Consider the following 21,296-nt stretch of genomic DNA (forward strand, 5'->3'; position numbering starts at 1 on the left):
TTGTAACAGTCCTACTTTTATGGCCCACTCTATTTTATTAGTCAACCCTTCAGCAGGTTCGTTTCCTCAGTCTTTTGTTGGCCTCTTTCTGGTTTCCCTTCCTTTCGTCATTTCGAGTACTTTTCAGTCATAGGTAAATTTTGATAATTACAACTTAAAAATGTAAAGTTATTGCAAGGCGTTGATGCACTATGTACAGTACAACTTGTACAACTTGAATATTTATTCTTGTATTGCAAGTTCGTTGCTTAAGTCTTTCGTTTGCCTATGCAAGATATCCTAGTAAAATTTGGCTGAGTTCTATTTGTCTTTTAATTTTTGAAATAAGGTAGCTGAACAGAATGGGGATTAAGGAATCACCAGCATCTTTGAATACAATTAGCTGGATTTTCTCGGAAAGCAAGGATGCTGTGGCTAATCCTGCCTAGAAGACTAAACCCATGTACACACGCACTTGGCCAAAGGTATGTTAGGCTGTAATCAAGCAACCTTTTTGCCGGCTAGATTTCCGAGCCGAGTATTAAGCGGTAACGGCGGCGACGATCGATCGGCGGAAGGCCAAGAAGTCGCAAGCTTTCGGCCCGAGTCTTCGGCTTTTCAGTATGCTTTCGACTGTGGCGCGTTGTGGACGTTGAGAGGCTGCGGCAAAACTTCAGCTGCTAAACAAGTGTATGTATCGATCACTGGCTGGGTGTGTGCGTGTGTGAGTGCCGAGAGCCGTTAAGAAGTCTGCGGAGGCAAGAAAATCCGAGGAACGGGCACGTTGCGCTGTCTTATTTTCTTTGCGCCGTCTTACATTTCTACCTTCTTTTACTCTGTTTCTCTTCTGCTTCTCTGCCTTCTTCTTGAGCTGCCTTTTTGCTGTCGTGTCTTGTGATATCGTGTGAGTGTGTGTGTGTGTGTGTGCGGGCTCGAGTGTGTGAGCGGAGACTTCAGGTGCAGGCGCGTTGATTTTTTCGAACAAGTTTCAGTCTGAATCTGGCCTTCGTGTGGCATGGTACAGTAAACGCTCTCCCGGATCTTTAGATATCAGTGCCCTGGTGTGCCTTGGCTTGTGAATGTATTTGGCCCCGAAACTGGATTTATTCAATTGTTGTTTTGTGCTCAATTCTGTGTGTGTTTGTGTGGCAAAGGATTTCTGTGCATTTTAATAGAGGCGCGTGCTTGGATCGTGTGTTTAAAATGCAACAAGCCAAACAAAAGGAAAATTTCCAAAGTGCAACATAAGCAGTGAACATTGGGGACCAGTTTAGATTCCAGCAAGTGTTAGCCAAGCCAAAAGAAACCTTTTGAAAACAAAATAGTGCCAAAAGAAAATAGGAAACACTTAACCTGCATTTAAACCAACATTTAAATAACTACAAATTCAAAAACAATTCGATAAACCATACCACACCTAGGAAGTTAATTTAAAATAGAGCAAATCTTGCCGCTATAATGATTCTGTGTTGTTTTTAGCCAACCAAGTTAGTTGAACTTCTAGTATAATTTCTTTTAGCCATTTTCTTATGCTTCTTCGGTTTTTACCAGTCCATTAACTTGTCTGTGCCTTTTGCACTTTACTTTTGTTAACTGACATTAGACGGCTGCCAAGACACGTATGGTGTAGTACCCTCGGGGAATGGTAGCAGTACCCTCCACAGGGGTAACACACTCCACCGTACTCACTTCACATGCCAGCTGCGCATTTACGCTCCCATTAACCGGGCCTAAATAACACACACATATGCGGCGAAAAGAAGCCACAACTGGGCAGCAAGTGCTTTGCACAACAATACGACCAAGAGAAATGGCGCTGCCAGAAATAAGCACAAGCTGTTGCCAAAAAATAATTAGGGCTGCAGTCTAAGTGCAGTCAGTTTCGGTTAGGTAATTCCAGCCACAACTCCCTTCAAACAGTTTGTTGCTCAAGTCATTTGTTTGGCAGAACTAGTTTGTGCCTTAAGTCATTTGTTTATTTTTTTTGTTTAAATCATGGCAAACAGAAATGTGAAATTGGAATTCTTCGAGGCTCGGTTTTCACTTAATTAGCATAAGTATTTCTTCGAAGATTTCGGTTACCTCGAAACCTAAGAATGTTCCCAACGCATTCCGAAAACGTGCTCAGACTGGTGACGAGAACTCTCGGTGTGACTTCTTTCGGTTCTCCGCCATGGCATGCATAATTAAACAGACCCAACCCCTTTAGAGAAACTATAGATAGTCGGTCTATACGCAGGGATCGTAAATTAGCTTTATGTGACGCGGTTTAATTTCGTTTAGCTTAATCTTTAATCAACTTGAATATACCTCCCAGCAGTGCAACACTGGCCTTGCCCATTAAAAACTATATATACACGTATATATGTATATATACATAAATAGTGAACGAAAAAACCAAAAGTTGCCATAAAGAAAAAGAGCTGACACCGCCGTTGTCGGGAAAGGGAGAGAGAGAGAGAGAGAGAGACCGTCGTTGTAGTCGCCTTTGTTGACCTCAAGGATAACCAGCTGACATGCCACATAAATTGGAATACTAAATATTCGCGAACGATACATAACGAACCCATATTGTGGTTATATTTATACCTACAGCTGCATTTATAAGAGGTGAGTTGCATATTGAAAGGGCTGCGAACAGGCTCTTAAAGAGTGGAAGAGTAAAAGAATTGGGGGGCTTGAAGGGAATCGGAAATAAGAGGGAACTATCGGGACTGGAATATTGATGAATAAATATAGTGATGACTATATTCTTCGGCTTTGAAGCTGACATCATTACAATGCGCTAGCTACTATCCATCATTAAACAATAATGAAGTAAAAACCAATTTCAGGCCACGCCTCACTTCGACTCGGTCATTGCGCAAATATTCGATTATATACATATGTATCCATAAACAATGGCATGCTTTCGTTTTATCCAACAATTTGCAATTAAACTTTGCTTTAATTGTATTTAAATAATTGATTGATTCCTCTGATTGCGCCGAGAGTGGTTATGCTGTGGGCCATATATAAAACAATCAATATACACATATGTGTGTTTCCATTAAGCCATAAAAAGTGGCACACGCGGCCACAACACAGCGACAATAAGAACAATTTCTTTTACTTTCTATTAGACAAAACCCCAAAAAGAGCTTCGATTGCCTGCCGGCCGTGTCTGACTCGCCTTTGTTGTCACATTCATTCAATAAAGGCCAAGTCGAGCGGGCCCTCAGCCCCACTGCTGCCGCTCCCCCGGAGAGGCGAAAAGCGAGAGCTACCAAACAGTTAACCTCAATTTCAAGACGCACTCTGAGCGCTGCTGCTGTTGTTGTTCTTATTGTTGTTTTTGTTGCTTAATAACAGAAACCGAAACGCCGTAGAAATAGTAAAAAATTTCACTCAAGCCAAGTCAACTTAAAGTGAAAAGCAGAACAAATGACGTACAAGCCCGTCACAAAAATCCCACTCGTTGGATCTTTAAACAGCGCACAAAAACTTTATTTGCTCTCCTCTGTGGCTCAGTTTTTTTTTTGGCAAAGCAAAGCTATTTGGCAAACACAAATAAACTCGTTTCTTTATGGAAATTTGTGCCATGATTAAGGAATCTCGAAAGAGATGAGTTCTACTTAAGTAATTTCCATAGCTCTGCTAAAAAGTATCGAATCAAGTAAAACTTGTTTTAGCGCGTGCTTTATGGCCCAAGTTGCGCTGAGGCTTAGTCATAATTTGTATATTGGTATTTACCTCGGAGCTGCCAAACGGAAGTTGCGGATAAATGTGGAAAGCTAGCCGTGAAGTACCTTTTTACATAAACATTCCTATAGAGAAGCCAAGTTCGTTGCCTAAGTCTTTCGATTTGTCTGTGTTTAGTAATTGCGTTAAATTGCGATTTGGCCAGAATTGCATGAACAATTTCTCTTTCAATGGCTTTTGACTCTTATATAAAAGAAATTAAATTATAAATTAAAACTTTTCCTGCTTTTTTCACTGCCTAAACCGAAAACAATGGTATTGAGTTTCGTTTGCACTTCGATGATCTAATCCCCCATTTCACAGGAATCAAACCTTAAAAGAAACGCCACAAAGAAATCTATTAGTTGGGCTATGAGCGCACATGGCAAAGAATTCTTTGACCTTTTTCCAAGGCTTAGAATTGGCAGGTAGAGGCAAGCGAACACACCATAAAAAAAGACAAAATAACAACAAGCCTGGAAATCAATTCACAACAATCACACCCAGGTAAGGGACTTGGAATCATTCCATTTTGATACCTGTACTGAAAGTGCGAGAAATCAAATGAAGTCGGGGAAAGAAAATTAGTTTTGGTAGTTCGTTCTCAAGGGTGGAATTCGGTTAACTGCATTGATAAATCTCCTGTCTTATATCAAGTGTCAGTTAGCCATTAGAAGAGAGGAATGTCAGGGCGTGTTTGTCTGAATTGATCTAAGAGGAGATCCCTTAATGAGGCTGATCCCGTCCTGGCTTCTTAGATTTTCACCGACATGCGCAAAATGGATCTTCAGTGCGTGTCTGACGCTCATCAAATCATTAAATAATTATAACAATTCGGCGAGGTCGATCATTTTCTAATCAACAAGATGTTTTCTTTCCCAGTAACGAAAGTTTCTGTGGATTTTGATTTTCAATTTTGTTGTTTTGGAAATTCTCAACTTCCGTCTCAGTGGCAGTGAAAGTGGCCACGAAAGCACGACTCATTCTAAAAGCGATTTAATGGTCATCTCGGCGCTCTCCATTTCTCCGCCGCAAAAAAAAGCAGCTTAATCACGTTGAAAAGCAGTTGACAATTTCATAAGTTTTCCTATCCTAGGTGGGCGCTTTCACGGCGCCATCTGCCATTGCCCGTCGATTAGTTACAATTGCCACAAATTTTCTTTATTTTTTTTTCTCCTCTCTCAATCTCCCAATCTTTTCTCCCCGTCCCCCGCCATGTTTGGTGCTTATATTTTTAATTGTGAGAATTGTGTACGGAAAAGTAGAGCTTGATCGCAGGGGAAAAGCCAAAACAAAACAAAAAACATTTTACGCTGTCATTGTCGACAATTGTTGAAATAGAAAAACATAATAAATGTAAGCTCAGTGAGGAGAGTTGTCTCTCTTATTTGATGCCAACTTATCAGGCTTCTAGTTGGCTAAAAAAATAACTCTCCCAAGAGCCGCCATTCACTTTCAAGATTATCTCTATTTCGAAGCTGCCGAATCTCCAAACAACTACTGGCTGAAAATATAATTCACATGACTGCTTCACACCGCATATACACACAAAAGGCACATCTCTTGGGTAGACCGTCTGACTCTTGACTCCGGTGTGCATATTTCAGTTAACCTGTTTTGGGCTGCTCGCTCTTGCCTTTTTGGCTGCATTCTTGACGGCTTCGCGTCTTGGCGTCTTTCGCATCTGCGGATCTTCGAGTCACGCAGCCAGCATCTTCAAAAGTTTCCAACGAAAACAAAAAATTGGGAAACTGATACTGGGGCTTGGTGTGATAGTGATACTCTTGGGCAAGCCCTGGTGATTAATGGACTTAAAAAATGAGTTACAATATTTATAAATATGTTTTGGAGGTTTTATTATAAAGATCATACTTTTTATATAATTTATAAATTAACTGTTAATTACTTGAAATCTGAATAAGCATTTTAACTCACTAAGAACTTGGTTTAGAGTTAATTTATCAATAATATGTACATTGCATTGAAAAATACATAGTTTCTGTTAGAGAAATCACTCGTCGACCTGCGTTTGGTGATATAATCTCCACTCTTCATTGTCATGAATGATAGCACTTCAAGAAATTACGGGTGTGCCATCATTTTCCCTTGTGGTTCTTGTAGTTGTTGCCATTGTTTATAACCTGAATTTGTTGTTTCAAGCCGAACCGCTGACTTCATTTCGGCATTTCCAGTGTGTTTGTGGGTGGATCTGTGTGTTGTTTGTGTTGAGGTGCGGTGTCGAATTGCATTCCTTGGCATTTCGACTTCTTCGCTCCACCAAGTCGTTTGTTTTCAGTTACCAAATCTTGAAAACAAAACTTTTCCTTGTCTATTTACGAATTAAATATTAATTGCACTCGTGGTAGCCACCCACTTCGAAGCCCCGCCGCGCTTCTTTGCGTTTTCTGCTTGTGAAAGTGTTGGCCGGTGGAAGCCACTTGACCATTTTGTGCCCAGCTTTCGACGGCTCTGGCCGTACATGAAAACAAATGGATGTTGTTGGCGCTGCTGCTGTTGCAAGTCTGCCGGTTGCAAGTTACCCGAAAAAGATAAATACAAATACAAGCCCGGTGAAAAGAGCTATTTGTGTTGGCTTGTGCGAGGAAAATGATTTCAGAAAAAGGCATTTACGATGGGAAACCCAAAACAAGTTTAGTAATATCTTCCCAGCTAACTGATAAGAAGTCAATTTGATTACTATTTATATTTACAAAAATCTCTGCCCTATTCATTGATGGATATAACACATACATATGTGCAGCCTTCGTAGCTCTTTTATTTCCCCGACCAATAGGACCCACATTAAGGCCTCATTGCCTTAGCCGCAACTTTGGCCACAAACAATTCAAGTAACCCAAATACCAAAGCGTTCGGAAAAAAAACACACACTTACATGCCACAAGCCCGAAACTAGTTCATTGGGTCTCTCCACCAATCGGCCAGCTGCCCCAGCTGGTTTTCCCTCTGAGCCCGATCTCCTCGAGCTCCGGTGCTCCCTGCGGCTTCGGCTACCTGACCATCGAAATTAAACACAAATTTTTATGTTGAGCCGAAAGATCAATGGAAGGTGGGGGGGGGAAAAGAAATCACGAAGCCAGAAAGAACATAAATTTACATAAAAATCTGGTTTCAGTGCTTAGAGAGACTCACTTCTCCAGAAGAAAAGAGAGACTCATAACGGTTGGGTTGATTGGATTATGGAAAGCTCAGGCCCAATGAGAGTGAGTCTGATTGGGGGAACAAAGAAGCCGCTTCTAAAGAGATTCTGGTATTCAATTTATGAAAATAAAACCCTTTTGAGATTTGACAATTTTGATAAACTCTTGTAATACTTTAAAAAAGCAAAAGTCTGTTTATTTTAACAAAACTTCTTAAAATTTTTGAATTTGATATAGATATTTTTTGCCAATGTATTACGAGTTAAAGCCAATCTATCTCAGCAATAAATTGATCAATTTAGTGTCTCTAGTAAAAGTCTCAATTAAATTAAAAGAAACCCAAGCTATGTTTATTATTCATTAGACTGTCTATCCCAGATTGATCTACTCGCCTTGATTGCTGTCCACAAGTTAAGTGTTTCTCTAACTGATCTCAATTGAAGATCATCAAATTAGATAAATACATTGGCGTCTAAGCGGTTCTCCATTTCATTTAAGGTCTTTCTCTATCTGTTTCCATCTCTGCTAGCATTTGATCCTCGTTTACTGTCCCAGTTTCTCCTCAGCAACTGCAACTCTACTTCCCTCAGCCGACTGACACCGAAAAACTAACTCAATTTGTAAAAAAAAGGTGGAAAACAAAATGCAATTGACCTTCAGGCCAAAAGAAATCAAAGTAAAATAATATTTGGTCATTAGTTGGGCAGGCACAAAAACTGGAAACGTGTTCGAGGCGCCCCTCCCCGCATCGATTTGTTTGGCCAAAAGCAAAAACAAAAGGAAAATTGGCAAACGAAAGAAACACTGAAAATGCTCTCCAGACAAGTGCGCAAGTGAAAGTGCCGCCTTGGCTTCGGTGGAAAATCATGAGCTCGTGTGAAGATAGATGGCCAATGCGAAATGGAAATGGAAAACTTAAACGGCGGCTCTAAAAGGCAAACAAACCGGCATGCTGCGGCGCACCAGCTGCATTTCCAATCACCAAAATCGAAAACCGGCAGCACAAAAAGTTCACCAAAAATTATGTACCCTGTTTGACTTTTACCATTTGCTCAAGCTCAACTTAGTCATCATCTTAAGGTTTTCGTTTTGATTTTGCTGTTGTTTTTTTCCGTTTCTGTTGGCCCGGCTAAATGTCGAAGGTGTCATCAATAATGGCTGCAGACCTGGCTGAGCCAACAGCAACCGGTTTGGTCACAGATCGTTCCGTTTTCTTGGTGATATTCGCTTTGCTAGGCACATGTGTGCCTAGAAAATATGTGAATTTTGATCGCGACTGACGCAGCGCTCCGCACTTCTTGCAGCTTGATGCTGTTTTCCTCTCCACATTCGATAGCGATTGCGAAACATACACACAGAGCTTCAATGCGGATGGAAAAGGTTTTTCGTGTTGGATTGCCCAACTCTTTTGTTCTGTACCATTCAGCTGTCGTTGTGATGAGGTGTTCTCTTCGCCGTCAAGTTCGTTGCTTAAGTCTTTTGTTATTCCAAGTGCTAGATGGGATTTTATATATAAATTTTTTGTTTTACTATTATAAAAGTATTATTAAAATGAATGTACTTGACGAAGTTGAAGGATAAACTATATTTTATTGAACCCGCATTGAACCAGCTTTTTCATTTCAGTAAGTTCTTTTTGGGGGACATAACTTAAAAACATCTTATGAAATAAGATACTAAAACTATTTTGGTTAAAATAAGCTTACCCAATGAATTTCCATTTGCTATCTTGGCTTTAATCAACCTTTAAACGGTGTCAGTCATGGGAATCACGAAAACACACACACCAAATGACTTCCCATGCCGCCCATTTTTATGCAAATTGTTTTTGTGAATATTTCAAAACGATTGCCAACCCATTCGTTGGGCGTCTGCATAATAGAGACAGACAGAAATATAATCAAAGCTAAATCAATGGCCAATAAACGGTTGACTTTAAATCAAATAACCCGGCGGATCTGCGGATTTGTGGACCTTTCACTCTCTTCAGGTCTTTCGCTTATTTACATGCTAAATGGATGTATAAATTATAGTTTTTATTGTTTATTAGCCAAGCCAACATTAGCATAAAGCCAATGCAATCGGTTGCAGTTTGCAGTTTTGAGGAGGAACATAAAAAAGTGTTTGCTTACTTTTTTTAAGCCCCGAGGCTACGCTCGTGCTTGCACTATTAGCTGTGATTATATAAGCTCAAAGCCAAATATTAATCCAGGGTGTTGACTTCAGAAAGTCTAAAGTTGTCCTGTCAGAAATCAATTAAGAAATACATATTTTTAGTGATAGGAAGTTGTGTTTTTAAATTTATAAAATAAATTAAAAAAAGTAAACAATTTTAGCTGCTTGTTATAGCTAATCACCTATTACTAATTGTTGCCTTTTGCATACACTTAAACATTTCATTTTAATGAATCTTCGCCATAGAGCTAATGTGAATACTTATGCTGTTTAACCTTCAATGGATTCACAAATTCACAGATTTCACAGCCAAGCTAATGACAATGCTGTCTTTGGTCTTTGGTTAGGTCAAAGCCTCCCACTCCCACTCCCAGCCACGCCCACGCAGTCGCAGGCCCCCTTCCCGCGGTGTGCGCTTCATTAAGCAGCAAGGTAAATAAATGTTGGCTAAAACTCTATAATTTTTGGCGCCTTTCCGCTGACTGCCACTGAAGTTGACTTTGGCGACTTGGCCTGGCTAAACAATGGCTGCTTCGCCCACACAGGCACACAAATATGTGAGCTGCTGTGTGGACAGGTAGATAAGCAGCGAGCAAACAACAAACAAACACAAAAAAAAAAACACGGCGAAAAACAGTTAGCTATCGAACAAGTTTGCTGCCTGGCGGCTGCAAGTCGCTTTCTGGGCCAAACCGCATAGCCGACTAATTGCACAAAAAATGCGGCTTGGCTTTTGGCTCTCGAGGCAGCTGCAGCTGCTGCTGCGGCCACAGATTCAACTTAAAACTGGGAAAACTCCGGCGAAAGAAAACAACAACGCATTGCATAATTCATTGCCCTTTTTGCTTATATTATTTTCTAATTATGATTTCTGAGCCCCCGAGAGAAATAAAAATAAACAAGAGTTGGCATCGCTATTTTTCTTAATTAGCGCCGAGTGGTGCGTGCAGTCTCAGCTTACTTGCAAATTATTTTAGCTGCTGTTGTGTCTTTTCCTTCAATAAAAGCCGCCAAGACCTGTCTGGGGTTTAAGCCGCTTTTCAATGGCTTTTATTCACTTTTTTTTTCATTTCGGGGCTTAAGCCTTTTATTCGCATGCAACAGAGTTATCTAATATTTTGTTGGAGTATCGGTGTGTATCTCATTGCAAACGAAACATGTGGCAGGGCGTTTGCCTTCGCGTTTGACTAAATTTTAAGCCGAGATTGAGATTTCTCTCCGAGACAATTTGCGGAAGTTGTTAATGGACTTGGTCTGCGACTGGTCTGTGTGAGTGAGTTGCGTTGGGGTTTTGTATTACAAATGCAGTTAAGAAACACAGCACAATGTCCACTGTGTCAATCAGGTTTGGACTTACAAACAAAAGACTTAGGCAACAAACGTGAAAGTCAAATATGAAAATAATAAAGATATAGTACAGATTGTTTAAGATCGAGCAAACCTTCAAGAAATGTTTCTTTCGCATCCTCAAATGTTTGTCTCAATTTCCACGTTTTTATTAAGTAATTCCAGGTCAAGCTCTTCACCCCCCAAAAAGATCTTGGCCTCCACCCCAAAACAAGTTCAATTAGCACGCAAATATTAATCAAAACTGTAACCACTGGCAACTGTACATCTTGTGTTAGCTAGTCTATAATTACTTGACAATAACGGCAACCTTGCGCCTCGATCTCCGCTTACAAAAGCACTGCAAGGCGACGAGGGGCGAGACACTCAGACACCGACACCCCCCGGGCACCTTTAATAAGACAGACAGACACCCAGACACCCCACACGGACTGAATTTAGCTTCGGATATGAATGAAAAGTCACACACGCACCCACAGACACAATGGCTGGCAAACAAGCTCAGCAATCACAGTCGTGAGGCATGACAATAAGCTGCGGATTAGCCTTAAACTTTCGTGTTAGTCTAAATAATAATACCCAACTCTTGACATTTGTTAAACATTTATTATTTTTTGAGTACAGCGACCTTAACACATACAGTTTGGATTACTTTAAGGTTCATAGAAGGTGCGATTGGGGTAAATTTATTAGGAGCTACAAATAAAACGTGACTAAGACAGGTGAAAGGAGTGTGAGTGAGGTAGAAACTTGAATAAAACAAGAAATTTATTATATTTTGTTTTGTTCTTAGGGATTTACTTAATGAAGACTGATTAAATATTAAACTTTAATGGTAAAAAGTTCCAATATTAAGTAGAAATAATACATTATGGGTTTCTTAGTGGATATATTATATAAAAAAAACTTTACTTAATGAAGATTAATTAAACATACGAAACCACCTTGTTATAGCAAGACATCATCATCATGTTAAGCTCGGTATTTCCCCAATCTCCATACTGAATTTCTCCAGCTCCGAAAGTCATCTTACCAAGATTCCATTCTCAACTAGAAATAACACATCAAAGCGAACATTAGCTTTATTCATGGCTAAGCTTAGTATATGCAAATTCTTTTCTGCAAGCTGCGGCTTGGGACTCTCGAGGGACTTTCTAAAACCGCAGCAGCCGCAGAAACACGTGCTCGGATCAGCCGGAGACTGAGTCAGCGTGGCATAAATTCGCTAATCGTCTAAGTTTATCGGATGCGTGTGTGCGAAGGTGTGAATGAGGCAACCGGTTCCTATGATTATTTATGATTATTTTATTTTTTCGAGTGTCAGGGCGAGGCCGTAAACTAATTTCCTCTGGATTATTGGATTCTAAAACGACCGAACTGACACTTTTTTTCACTTTTTTTTTTCTATTGCAGATTGGTAACAAAATCCAGCGCTTAATTGGGCATTAAATCGGGCCAATATGGACCAACCGACGGCAGCCAATTCGCATTGGCTGGCCGCTTTGCTGTCGTCGCTGCTGCTTTTCAATTTGCTACACACGATCGGAGCGGACGAGGCGTTTTCGTGTCCAAATGGTAAGTTAAACTGCCAGTTGTTAGTTCACATTTTTCCAGCCCAAAAAATAAAGTATGAATTGCCAATTGCGTTGGTAACAACACGTGCACGGCCAGGCGGAGGCAGGTGTAGCAGCCAAAGCCAAAACTTTGCGCATAAATCAAAAGCGAGTATAATTGCAGCCGTGGCAATCGGAAACGGATTTGTTTGGGTGCTTATAAGGGGCGTGCCAGCAGTTGGCAATTATGTGTTTAGGAATTCTTTTTGTCTCTCGGCTGGTCTAAGAGCTTCTAATTGCATAATTGATTGGCTTTGAACGCAGCGTGGTATGATGGTTCACTTCCGCTTGTTGCTGAGCCAGAAGAAATGTCGGTGGGAACTAGAGGCTCTGACCCAAATTATCCACTCTTTAATCTTAAAATTGATGAATTGGCTTGAGCGTTTTTCGATTTCAACCTATTAATGTTAATTTCACGCTGCTTTTTCGGTGGCTCGAATAATGGCTGAATGATGACGCTGTGAGTTTCCCTTTTTAAGAAAATAGTTTCCTCAATGATAAGCCAAGAAAAGTTTACAATATAGATGGCAGGTCATTAACACGCTTGGATTGTATGGGCTTAACGAAATTGGATATAATCCATCATACTTTAAGAATTCAAAAATAAACTATTTCAATGCTATCTCGTTCCTTTGGTTTGTATTTATTTCCTTTATAAGATCGAATGCCAGTATTTAATGCTCAGTGTAGGCTTAGCCATATTTGTGTCATAAACATATCCCATACGTTTGTGCTATAAAAATTCTTAAGCTAATGACAAAATCCAATAAGCAACCTGCTAAACGGGTTAACGCCTGGTAGAACCAACAAAAAAAACGAAAAAAAAGCTGACCAGAAACACACTTGGGCAAGCGTATAAGTGTGCAGAGAATGTGAACATGACGGAAGTGGTGGCCAGGCCAATCAATCAGTACCCCGTAGTTTCTGCCGGAGTTGTGCTCCTGGTGGGCCTTTCACTTGGCCACCTACAACACCTATAGTACCTCGCATACATATATATATAGGTAAACCATAACAGTTATAACATATGGCCAAACTCGTTTCTCGTCGCGTCCATTACCATTTTCCCTCGTTCGTAGAATGCTAAGCCATGACAGCATATATAGAGAGTGCGCCATAAGAAGAATTTCCAACTCCAGACTTGGAACAAGATTTCTTAACGGTTTTCCGCTGCAGCAGTTGCTGCTGCTGCTGCTGTTTATTTTTCATATACTTTTTCTTGTCTATTTTTTTTTATTCACTTGCCCGACTGAGTGACTGACTAAGCTCCTGTCTCTCGATGCCAAGAGGAGTCCATCTTTTAACTAGCTGCAGTGCAGCTTGCTGTGCTGATTAACACTCTCACACACATATACACAGGCGCTCTCAAACGAGTTCGTTGCCTAAGTCTTTTATTTTTTAAATATTTTTTTTTCACCGCGCTTCGGTTTTCTGTTTTCATATGCAGGTGCCTGCCCGTGTGTCGGCTTGGGACTTGTCTTAGGTGCAGTCGGTTGGGTTTGGTTACACACTCACACTGGGGCTCGAAAAATAGGCCAAACTCTTGCCAGTTATTGCAGTTTTTCCATTTTGCTGTTGCATATTGATCGATGCTAATAAACCGATATCGAAAGATATATGGGCTAAGAATGAGAGACTGTTGTTTACGACATTTTTTGTTTTATGACTCAACTAATGGAATTATGATGCTCAGGTTATAACCTGTCAGTTGTTTCTTCACAGATTTATGGTGATGGTGTTAAGGGGGAATCCAAGGCCGCAATTAAAAATAAATACTTTGACGCTTAGGAATTTTGTTCAAAGGTATTTATAGGAAATATATATATAGGATATTCCGTTTCAACCACTTCAAATACCCTAAGAAATCAATGTTCCAACTCAACTAGAAGCTGTTTCGCCGCTGGCCATTGGCAGCGCCTAGGGAGTCGAGTCAGGCCTAACGGTAAAAGCCTCAAATTGAAGACGACCAACTGACAAACATACACAACTCACTCCTCACGAAGTCGATCGTGAAGACTTAGAAGAGCAACTTCCACACTTTTGGCCACGCTTGAGTAATCGCCGCCGAGCTGCCAAGAGTTTCGAGCTAATTAAACGGCGAGTTCTTTGCGGCTTCTTCGGCCGCCAACCATCCAGCCATGTACACTGGCAGAAAAATATATAAGCGTTTGATAAACGTTTCTGGGTCGGCAGGCACACACTTGGATTAGATTTATGAATGAGCGACACCTAATTTGTAAGGAAGTTGTTTAGGTTTTGTTGTTTTATTTATGATATTGAGGCGCTTGGAAAATCATAAAGCATGAAATGCGCGTGTGCTCAAGTCAAATTAAACAAAAAATTTCCACATTTGGTGGCACATGAGTTTGGCCAGGGGAAGCCAGCGTTTTTCCACCTGACTGACCTCTGTGGGAATTGCAAAAGGGAGGGCTATAAGAGACCAAATTCAATCAATGTTAAAGTAATTAGCTAAATAATTAGCCAACAGCATTTCCAAGAAGAACATTTGGAGCTTTCCACGCACTCACTGTAATTGAGATCTCATTTTCCTGCCAGCTTCTTCTTTTTCGTAGAGATTTAATGGCCAAGATAACGAATTTCTTGGCTGGCAATGGGGTTAATGAAATGAGCGCAGTGAAGAAGATTTATTGCCAACCACCGCCGAGTTTTCACTTTTCCCTTCTTATTTTACTTTTCCCTAAGCAGAATAATTACGAGAATTTCGAAATAGCTAACCGAAAACCGGGCATGACATATATTACTTCGAAATATGGGTAATACGTGTGTGTTTAGGCCAGCCAGATACCATCTTCGTTTACGAAATTGAGCTATAAGAGGGGTTAAGCAGGGGAACTGGTATTTTAAAGGTTTTTAATTCTATTTTTACAGCCTCTTTGTTCCAGTTAGTATAATTGATTCTAAGATATGCATAATTATTTCCATAACAATTATAATTTCCACATCTTTTCAATCTGGCTCAACCCACAAAATGCCAGTTTGTTGCTGCAGTTCATTAGCTACAATTAACTTTGACAAAGAGAATAATAACCAAATAATATATAAGCCCATGTTAAAATCATGCTCACATGCTCATAGTAGATAACTAGATGATTTTTACGTAAGAAATTCTCACATTGCTAATTCGGTATTGTTTCCACAAGATCTCTTCGTATGCTGCAATCTCGGCTGCAAATTAAATATAGACAATGATCACAGACCGGGGAGAAGGCACTTGGCCAAGTCACGCAGCAAACATTTGCATAGGTAATGGCGCAAATGAAAAACAGAAACAGGAGAAAAATAAAACTTCCTGGCAAGAATTTCAAATATCTGGCACACAACGCGCAATGGAACCAAAGAAATAGCAAGCCAGCGGAGGAGGAGGAGGGCAGTGCGGCAGGGCAACTGAAACCGGCTAACCTTGTCCAGTTGATGTGGTGGCTGCACCCAAGAGTCGAGTCGAAGACCAAAAGAATTTCCAAAGCCAATTGGCAGTTACGTGGCTTTAATTGCTCGCCGCGAATCGAACGCCGGAGTTCTTGGCTGTCACGGTGACATGGCCAGAAGGTTGAGAATTTATCGCCAACTGAGATAGAAAAGAGATAGGGAAAAAGAGAATCTATTAAACGCAATTACTCGGGGCTTCTGCGCTGACTTAGATCCCAATTGAAGCGTGGTAGACAGGCAACTCAGAAGAATCCCCGAAAGAAATTCAGAAATGTTGGAGGCTCTCTCGCCCACGTATGGAAGTGGAACAGCTTACAGTTAGCCGTGTTCTTTATTTTGGCATTGAAGCATGGCTAATACCAAATTGTGCGGTAAATGTGGCACACAAATAAATAAATTCGTACAAATTGTGCGGCCAATAGCGGTCCACTTAGCCAGTTAGGCGAACCACTAAGCCGCAGAAAGAACGTTAACCAACTGTAAATTGGGTGGAATTGGTGCTAAAATGGGTAATGACCACAAGGCTTTGTGGCTGCCTGAGGATTTGATTGATTTCTAATGGGAAAAATGAATAAAATAAAGGAAAAACTATGAGGCGGCATAACAATGAATCAGATAAAATGTTGGAAAATCTTTTAAATATAATCTAAACTATGTCGTAATCCGTATACATTTAAATAAATATGGTTTCAAAACAGGGCAGTGCCTTCTCACCTTAGCTTCAGTTCATGTGAAGGTGAAAAGCCAATTAAGTTGCCAAAAGTCTTACGGTTGTGGCCATATTTATAACCCCAAGACAGGCTCCGGGTTCAAGGAAAACGCAACTAATGTCACACATTAGTCAGTCTTGAACTTTTAATTTAAACTTTAAATGCACAATAGTGTCGAAAATCATACATTTTTATGTAAAGTAGTGATAGGTAATTAAGGGGGAATTATTATCTTGGAACTGGCAGCATGCATTTCTTTAATGAAAGACTTTTAAGCCAAGAGAGACATTCAATTGGCCAGGCCTTATCGACAGGATGCAGTTTCCCATCTAATGGAAAGCCCAATGCGATCAAATCGCAGCTCAAATGGACGAGGAAATCGTGAAAGTCACCTTCGGATCAACTCCCAAACGAATATAAAATCTGTAGCGACTTGCGCCGACCCACAGTAAATACCAAATACAACCAACTACTTGTGACTTTTAAATGATGGCGCGTGCTTGGGCACTCATAAAAAGCACAAATTGTTTAAATACTTTTGCTTTTTGTTTTGGTTTCGTGTGTGTGTCGTGTGTATATATCTTGGTCGATTTGATTTTAAATGAAAGCTGTCAATCAAGCTGACTGCGAGGCGGGCCGGGGGCCGTGTCCAAGTTTCGCGCACAACTTTCCCATTTTACCAGGAAAACTCTTGGTATTTGGCGGAAAATGAAAGCGTCACAGCCCAAGTGTTGGTCACATCTTCGGTATCACATCTTCATCTCTGTAAGCATAACGACTTAATTATCGGTTCTTGTTCTTATAGCAAACACACTCACAGATAGTAATAAATTATGCAGAACAGGTTAAAATGCTGATTGGGGTCACATACAACCTCTCTCTCTTTTCCCCTTCCAGTTGGTGGCGATACTTAATGATTAAATATATCCAGTTTAATTTCCAGGAAAACTCTGGGGGGGTCTCATAAGTAGCTTACTATGAGAAAAGCCTCGAGTCTGGGCCAAATACCACTTATAAAATTCAATTTAAGCTACAGAAAAGGGGGGAATGTATAAATATTTTGTCTACTTTAGTGGAAATGCATTTTCCCCTTTTATTTTTAATAATTTAAATTTTCTTCTTCCTATCTAAATACATGTTCTTTTCATTTTCCAGGCTGGGAACTGCGCGGCTTAAATTGTTACAAGTATTTCAATATCAAGCACTCGTGGGAGAAAAGCGCCGAACTGTGTCGAAGGTGAGTGGAATCACAACCATAACTATATGATAATTTCCTAAGCCAAGTTAAGATAAGTTTGGTAGAGAGGAAGTGAGTGGGGATTTGGACTGGTTCCGCTCTTTGTCAACGATCAACGATCGAACCGGAGAACCAGAGAAGGTAGCAAAGCAATCAAGATGTAGTTTTTGTTTTTGTACGATCAGCCAAGCTTGAACAAATGCGCTACCTGTTGTTCTGGGACGGATTGATGGATGGATCGATGGTTGCCAGCTTTATCGGCGGCGAGAGATGTATATGTACTTGATGCCGTTACAGCACCGCATTGCATTTCCGTTGCCGACAGCTAACTGTCAATGCCAAAGTGGGCAGCAAACCGAGCCAAAAAAAAAGGAGCCGCCACCGCTGCTGACCAAGTTTGAAATTGCTTTTCAGCCCGACTGGGCAGGGCCGAATACCATCGATACCTACAGCTTTACCTGGCTGATTCATAACTACGCCTTTCCACCTCGGCTCTTTTTCCATCTTTCGAGCGAAAAGAAAGTCGCCGAATGCTTCCGGCCAAGTCGTTCCAGGCCTGTTTCTGGTCGACCCAAATACCCAAATACCTGGGCCGCCGCCCAATCACCCGAGCACCTGACCAAGAATCCCCTGGAAACCGAGAGTGTTTTGATAAGGCAGCCCCGGCTCCAGCTCCAGCCCCAGTCCTAATGAACGTGAGAACCGAACCTCGAGCTGACCCTCTTGGCCGGCGGGGTGAAAGTTTCTTCTCCAGTTTTGTTTTTTCGGCGATTCGCTCGATGTACTCGTGTTTCGTTAGCGCCGGCGGACTCAAGATATGTATTAATAAAGTTATTGGCTCCGGCGGAATGTCAATGCCCTACGCAATTTCTCTTTGCCATCGACGGCGTTAAATGGCACTTAAGTATGCTCCGCACATCGTGACTCCGCTGGCCAGGCTATCCTAATGTAATTTACATGCCATAGACCTCGCCCCAGCCAGTCAAGTCCAGTGTTCATTCGAATGCCGGCTACGTGGCTAAGACCCGAGTTCAACAAACGTTGGCTGTGTGTGTCTTCAAACGGACGATTTGCCAAAATGTCGACTGCCAGTGTATTGCTTATATCAACAGAAACAGAGGGCGATTGCGTTGACAGGTGTCGTTACCCATTCACCTGTGAAGTATGGTTTTTTTCTTTGTATTTCCTTTTGATCTTTTTTTTTTGTTGGTGAAATTTCTTGGCTGGCGTGCGCAGCATGTGAAATGCGGCAGAATCAAGCGAAGGCTCTGACAAGGCGTTAACATTTCGAGTTAGCAGAGTTGTTACCAAAAAAACCTGGCCTTAAGGGAAATTTTAAATTTGAGGGAACCGAAATGATCATATATTGTTTTGAATATATTTTTATAAAGGAAACACTTTTCCTAAGATTTTCATAAACGCAAATATAATTAGAATATATTTAAACGTGTTTTTTTTAAAGGTATAAATATTGCTTTTGAGAATTCGTTTAAATACAAATTTTAAAAACAATTTACTAGCTGATCTAAACAATCTAAGCTTCTGTGTACCATTTCCCATACCTTTCTTTACCTTTTACTATCCCAAATCAGGGATATAATAGGCTTTGCCTTTCGCAAATTATCACCTGAAAGCGAGACAAGAATTTGCCATGCAAACATGGCTGGAATCCAGCAAGTAACCCTCAAAATTTGGCCAACTAAGAGATATCTTTGGGTGAAAATACTTGAAATACGCGAAAGCGCTAACTACAAGCCCAAACAGATCAGATCTCTTGCGGCTTACCTTAGGCCCGCCCAGGCCATATATAAATACGTATTGTAAATTGCAAAGCCATATATAAAATTTGACTTACGGAGCCGCGTCTGAAGTTTTCACTCTTGTGTGGCACGCAGCACTCGCTGCAGGGAGTGTCTCTCATACATAATTTGCTGTGCCTTTTCGATTTTTCAGAGTTTTTTCTTGCGTTTTTTTTATTTTTTGGCATGCCGCTGCAGCTGCAGCCACGTCCCACGCGGCGAATGCGTAATGTCGCAATGGCTCTGGGCGTAAACTCGTTTTATTTTTGTTTTTCCCGCAGAACTCTGCATTTTGAGATTGAAATCAAAGTGAGTTTAGCGATTGGAAACGAAAGTTTCGCTGGCTACAGAGCGCCTGATTTCCCCTGATCCACATGCAGCCGCATAATTGAGATAGAAGCGCAAAATAGAAAGTAAAGCGCAGCTGCATAATTGAAGTTCCATTACGCCCGGCAGCGGAAGCTTGGCCAAGAGCAACTCACTAAACGCCCATATCCTCTGGGGAGCAATAACAAATGATAATTAAAAATTCCACATAAACTCATTGGCTTTTCGGGCAAACTTTAAGTGCATTTATATTTTTCAAAACTAATTTCTTCATTTCCTCTTACTCCTCCATAGATATGGCGCCGAACTGGTGGCCATCGACAGCTATGCGGAGAACAACGACACCCTGTCGATTGCCCGGGCCAGTGATCCCAATCAGCGCGGCTCGGACAAGTACTGGCTGGGTCTGGCCTCCCTGGACGACCTGAGGACCAACACGCTTGAGTCTGCCTCGGGAGCCCTGATCTCGCAGTACTCCGGCTACTGGTCGCTGCACCAGCCCAACTCCGATTCCGGTGAGTGCGTGGCCGCTGGCTTTGGCGGCAAGTCTCAGAGCTGGGATCTGGGCACCTGCGAGTCCCTCCTGCCTTTCATGTGCCGCGCCCAGGCCTGTCCCCAGGGAGCCTTGCATTGCGCCAATGGCAAGTGCATTAACCAGGCCTTCAAGTGTGACGGCAGCGACGACTGCGGAGATGGCACCGATGAGCTGGACTGCCCGGCCCAGTGCCACTACCACATGCAGTCTGGCGGAGATGTGATCGAGACGCCCAACTATCCGCACAAGTACGGAGCTCTGAGCAAGTGCAAGTGGACTCTGGAGGGACCACTGGGCAGCAACATCATCCTGCAGTTCCAGGACTTCGAGACGGAGAAGACCTTTGACACCGTCCAGATCCTCGTCGGCGGACGCACCGAGGACAAATCCGTGTCGCTGGCCACGCTCAGCGGCAAGCAGGACCTAACCACGCAACCTTTCGTGTCCGCCTCCAACTTCATGATCGTCAAGTTCACCACCGACGGCAGTGTGGAGCGCAAGGGATTCCGGGCCACCTGGAAGACGGAGGCCAAGAACTGCGGCGGCACCCTGAAGGCCACTCTACAGCGCCAGATCCTGACTAGCCCCAACTACCCCAAGCAGTATCCCGGCGGCCTGGAGTGCCTGTACGTGATCAAAGCCCAGCCGGGGCGAATCATTTCCATCGAGGTGGACGACCTGGACTTGGCCGAGGGACGCGACTACCTGATGATCCGCGACGGAGACTCGCCCATGAGCCGCACCATCGCCAAGCTGACTGGCAAGACGATCCAGAACGAACGCGTCATCATCTCCACGGGCAACGCTTTGTATTTGTACTTCAAGTCCAGCCTGGGTGAAGCTGGCAAGGGATTCAGTCTGCGGTACATCCAGGGATGCAAGGCCACGATCACGGCCAGAAACGGAACAGTTACCTCGCCCGCTTTCGGCCTGGCGGATTACCCCAAGAACCAGGAGTGCTACTTTACCATTCGCAACAATGCCCGAGCGCCGCTCTCCCTGAAGTTTGACAAGTTCACGGTCCACAAGAGCGACAACGTCCAGGTCTTTGACGGATCATCCACTTCCGGTCTGCGCCTGCACTCGGGCAATGGCTTCACTGGCACGGCGGCGCCCAAACTCACCCTGACCGCCTCCTCGGGCGAGATGCTCATCAAGTTTACCTCGGATGCTTTGCACAATGCTGCGGGGTAAGTTACTCATGATTCTATAGAAAGATTTAGGGACTAATCTCTGTTTTCTTGAACCC

General features: G+C 42.1%; 1 protein-coding gene across 3 annotated transcripts in view; it reads left to right on the plus strand.

Annotated features, from left to right (window-relative positions):
- Positions 1 to 611: 611 nt before the first annotated feature.
- The window catches only part of uif (sushi, von Willebrand factor type A, EGF and pentraxin domain-containing protein uif), a 31,971-nt gene continuing 11,286 nt past the window's right edge, over positions 612 to 21,296 (plus strand). For 2 of the 3 annotated variants that reach the window (XM_017168429.2, XM_041776142.2), the window contains exons 1-4: positions 2,297 to 2,589; positions 11,793 to 11,954; positions 17,305 to 17,386; positions 19,807 to 21,237. In XM_017168429.2, coding sequence (XP_017023918.1) covers positions 11,840 to 11,954; positions 17,305 to 17,386; positions 19,807 to 21,237 — 1,628 coding nt within the window. In that variant the 5' untranslated portion in view covers positions 2,297 to 2,589; positions 11,793 to 11,839. Of the gene's footprint in view, positions 670 to 2,296; positions 2,590 to 11,792; positions 11,955 to 17,304; positions 17,387 to 19,806; positions 21,238 to 21,296 lie in introns of those variants that run through there. The other variant, XM_017168432.2, reaches the window with a different exon arrangement.

Source organism: Drosophila kikkawai, chromosome 2L, assembly GCF_030179895.1.
Source record: "Drosophila kikkawai strain 14028-0561.14 chromosome 2L, DkikHiC1v2, whole genome shotgun sequence".
In the NCBI taxonomy this organism is placed as follows: domain Eukaryota; kingdom Metazoa; phylum Arthropoda; class Insecta; order Diptera; family Drosophilidae; genus Drosophila; species Drosophila kikkawai.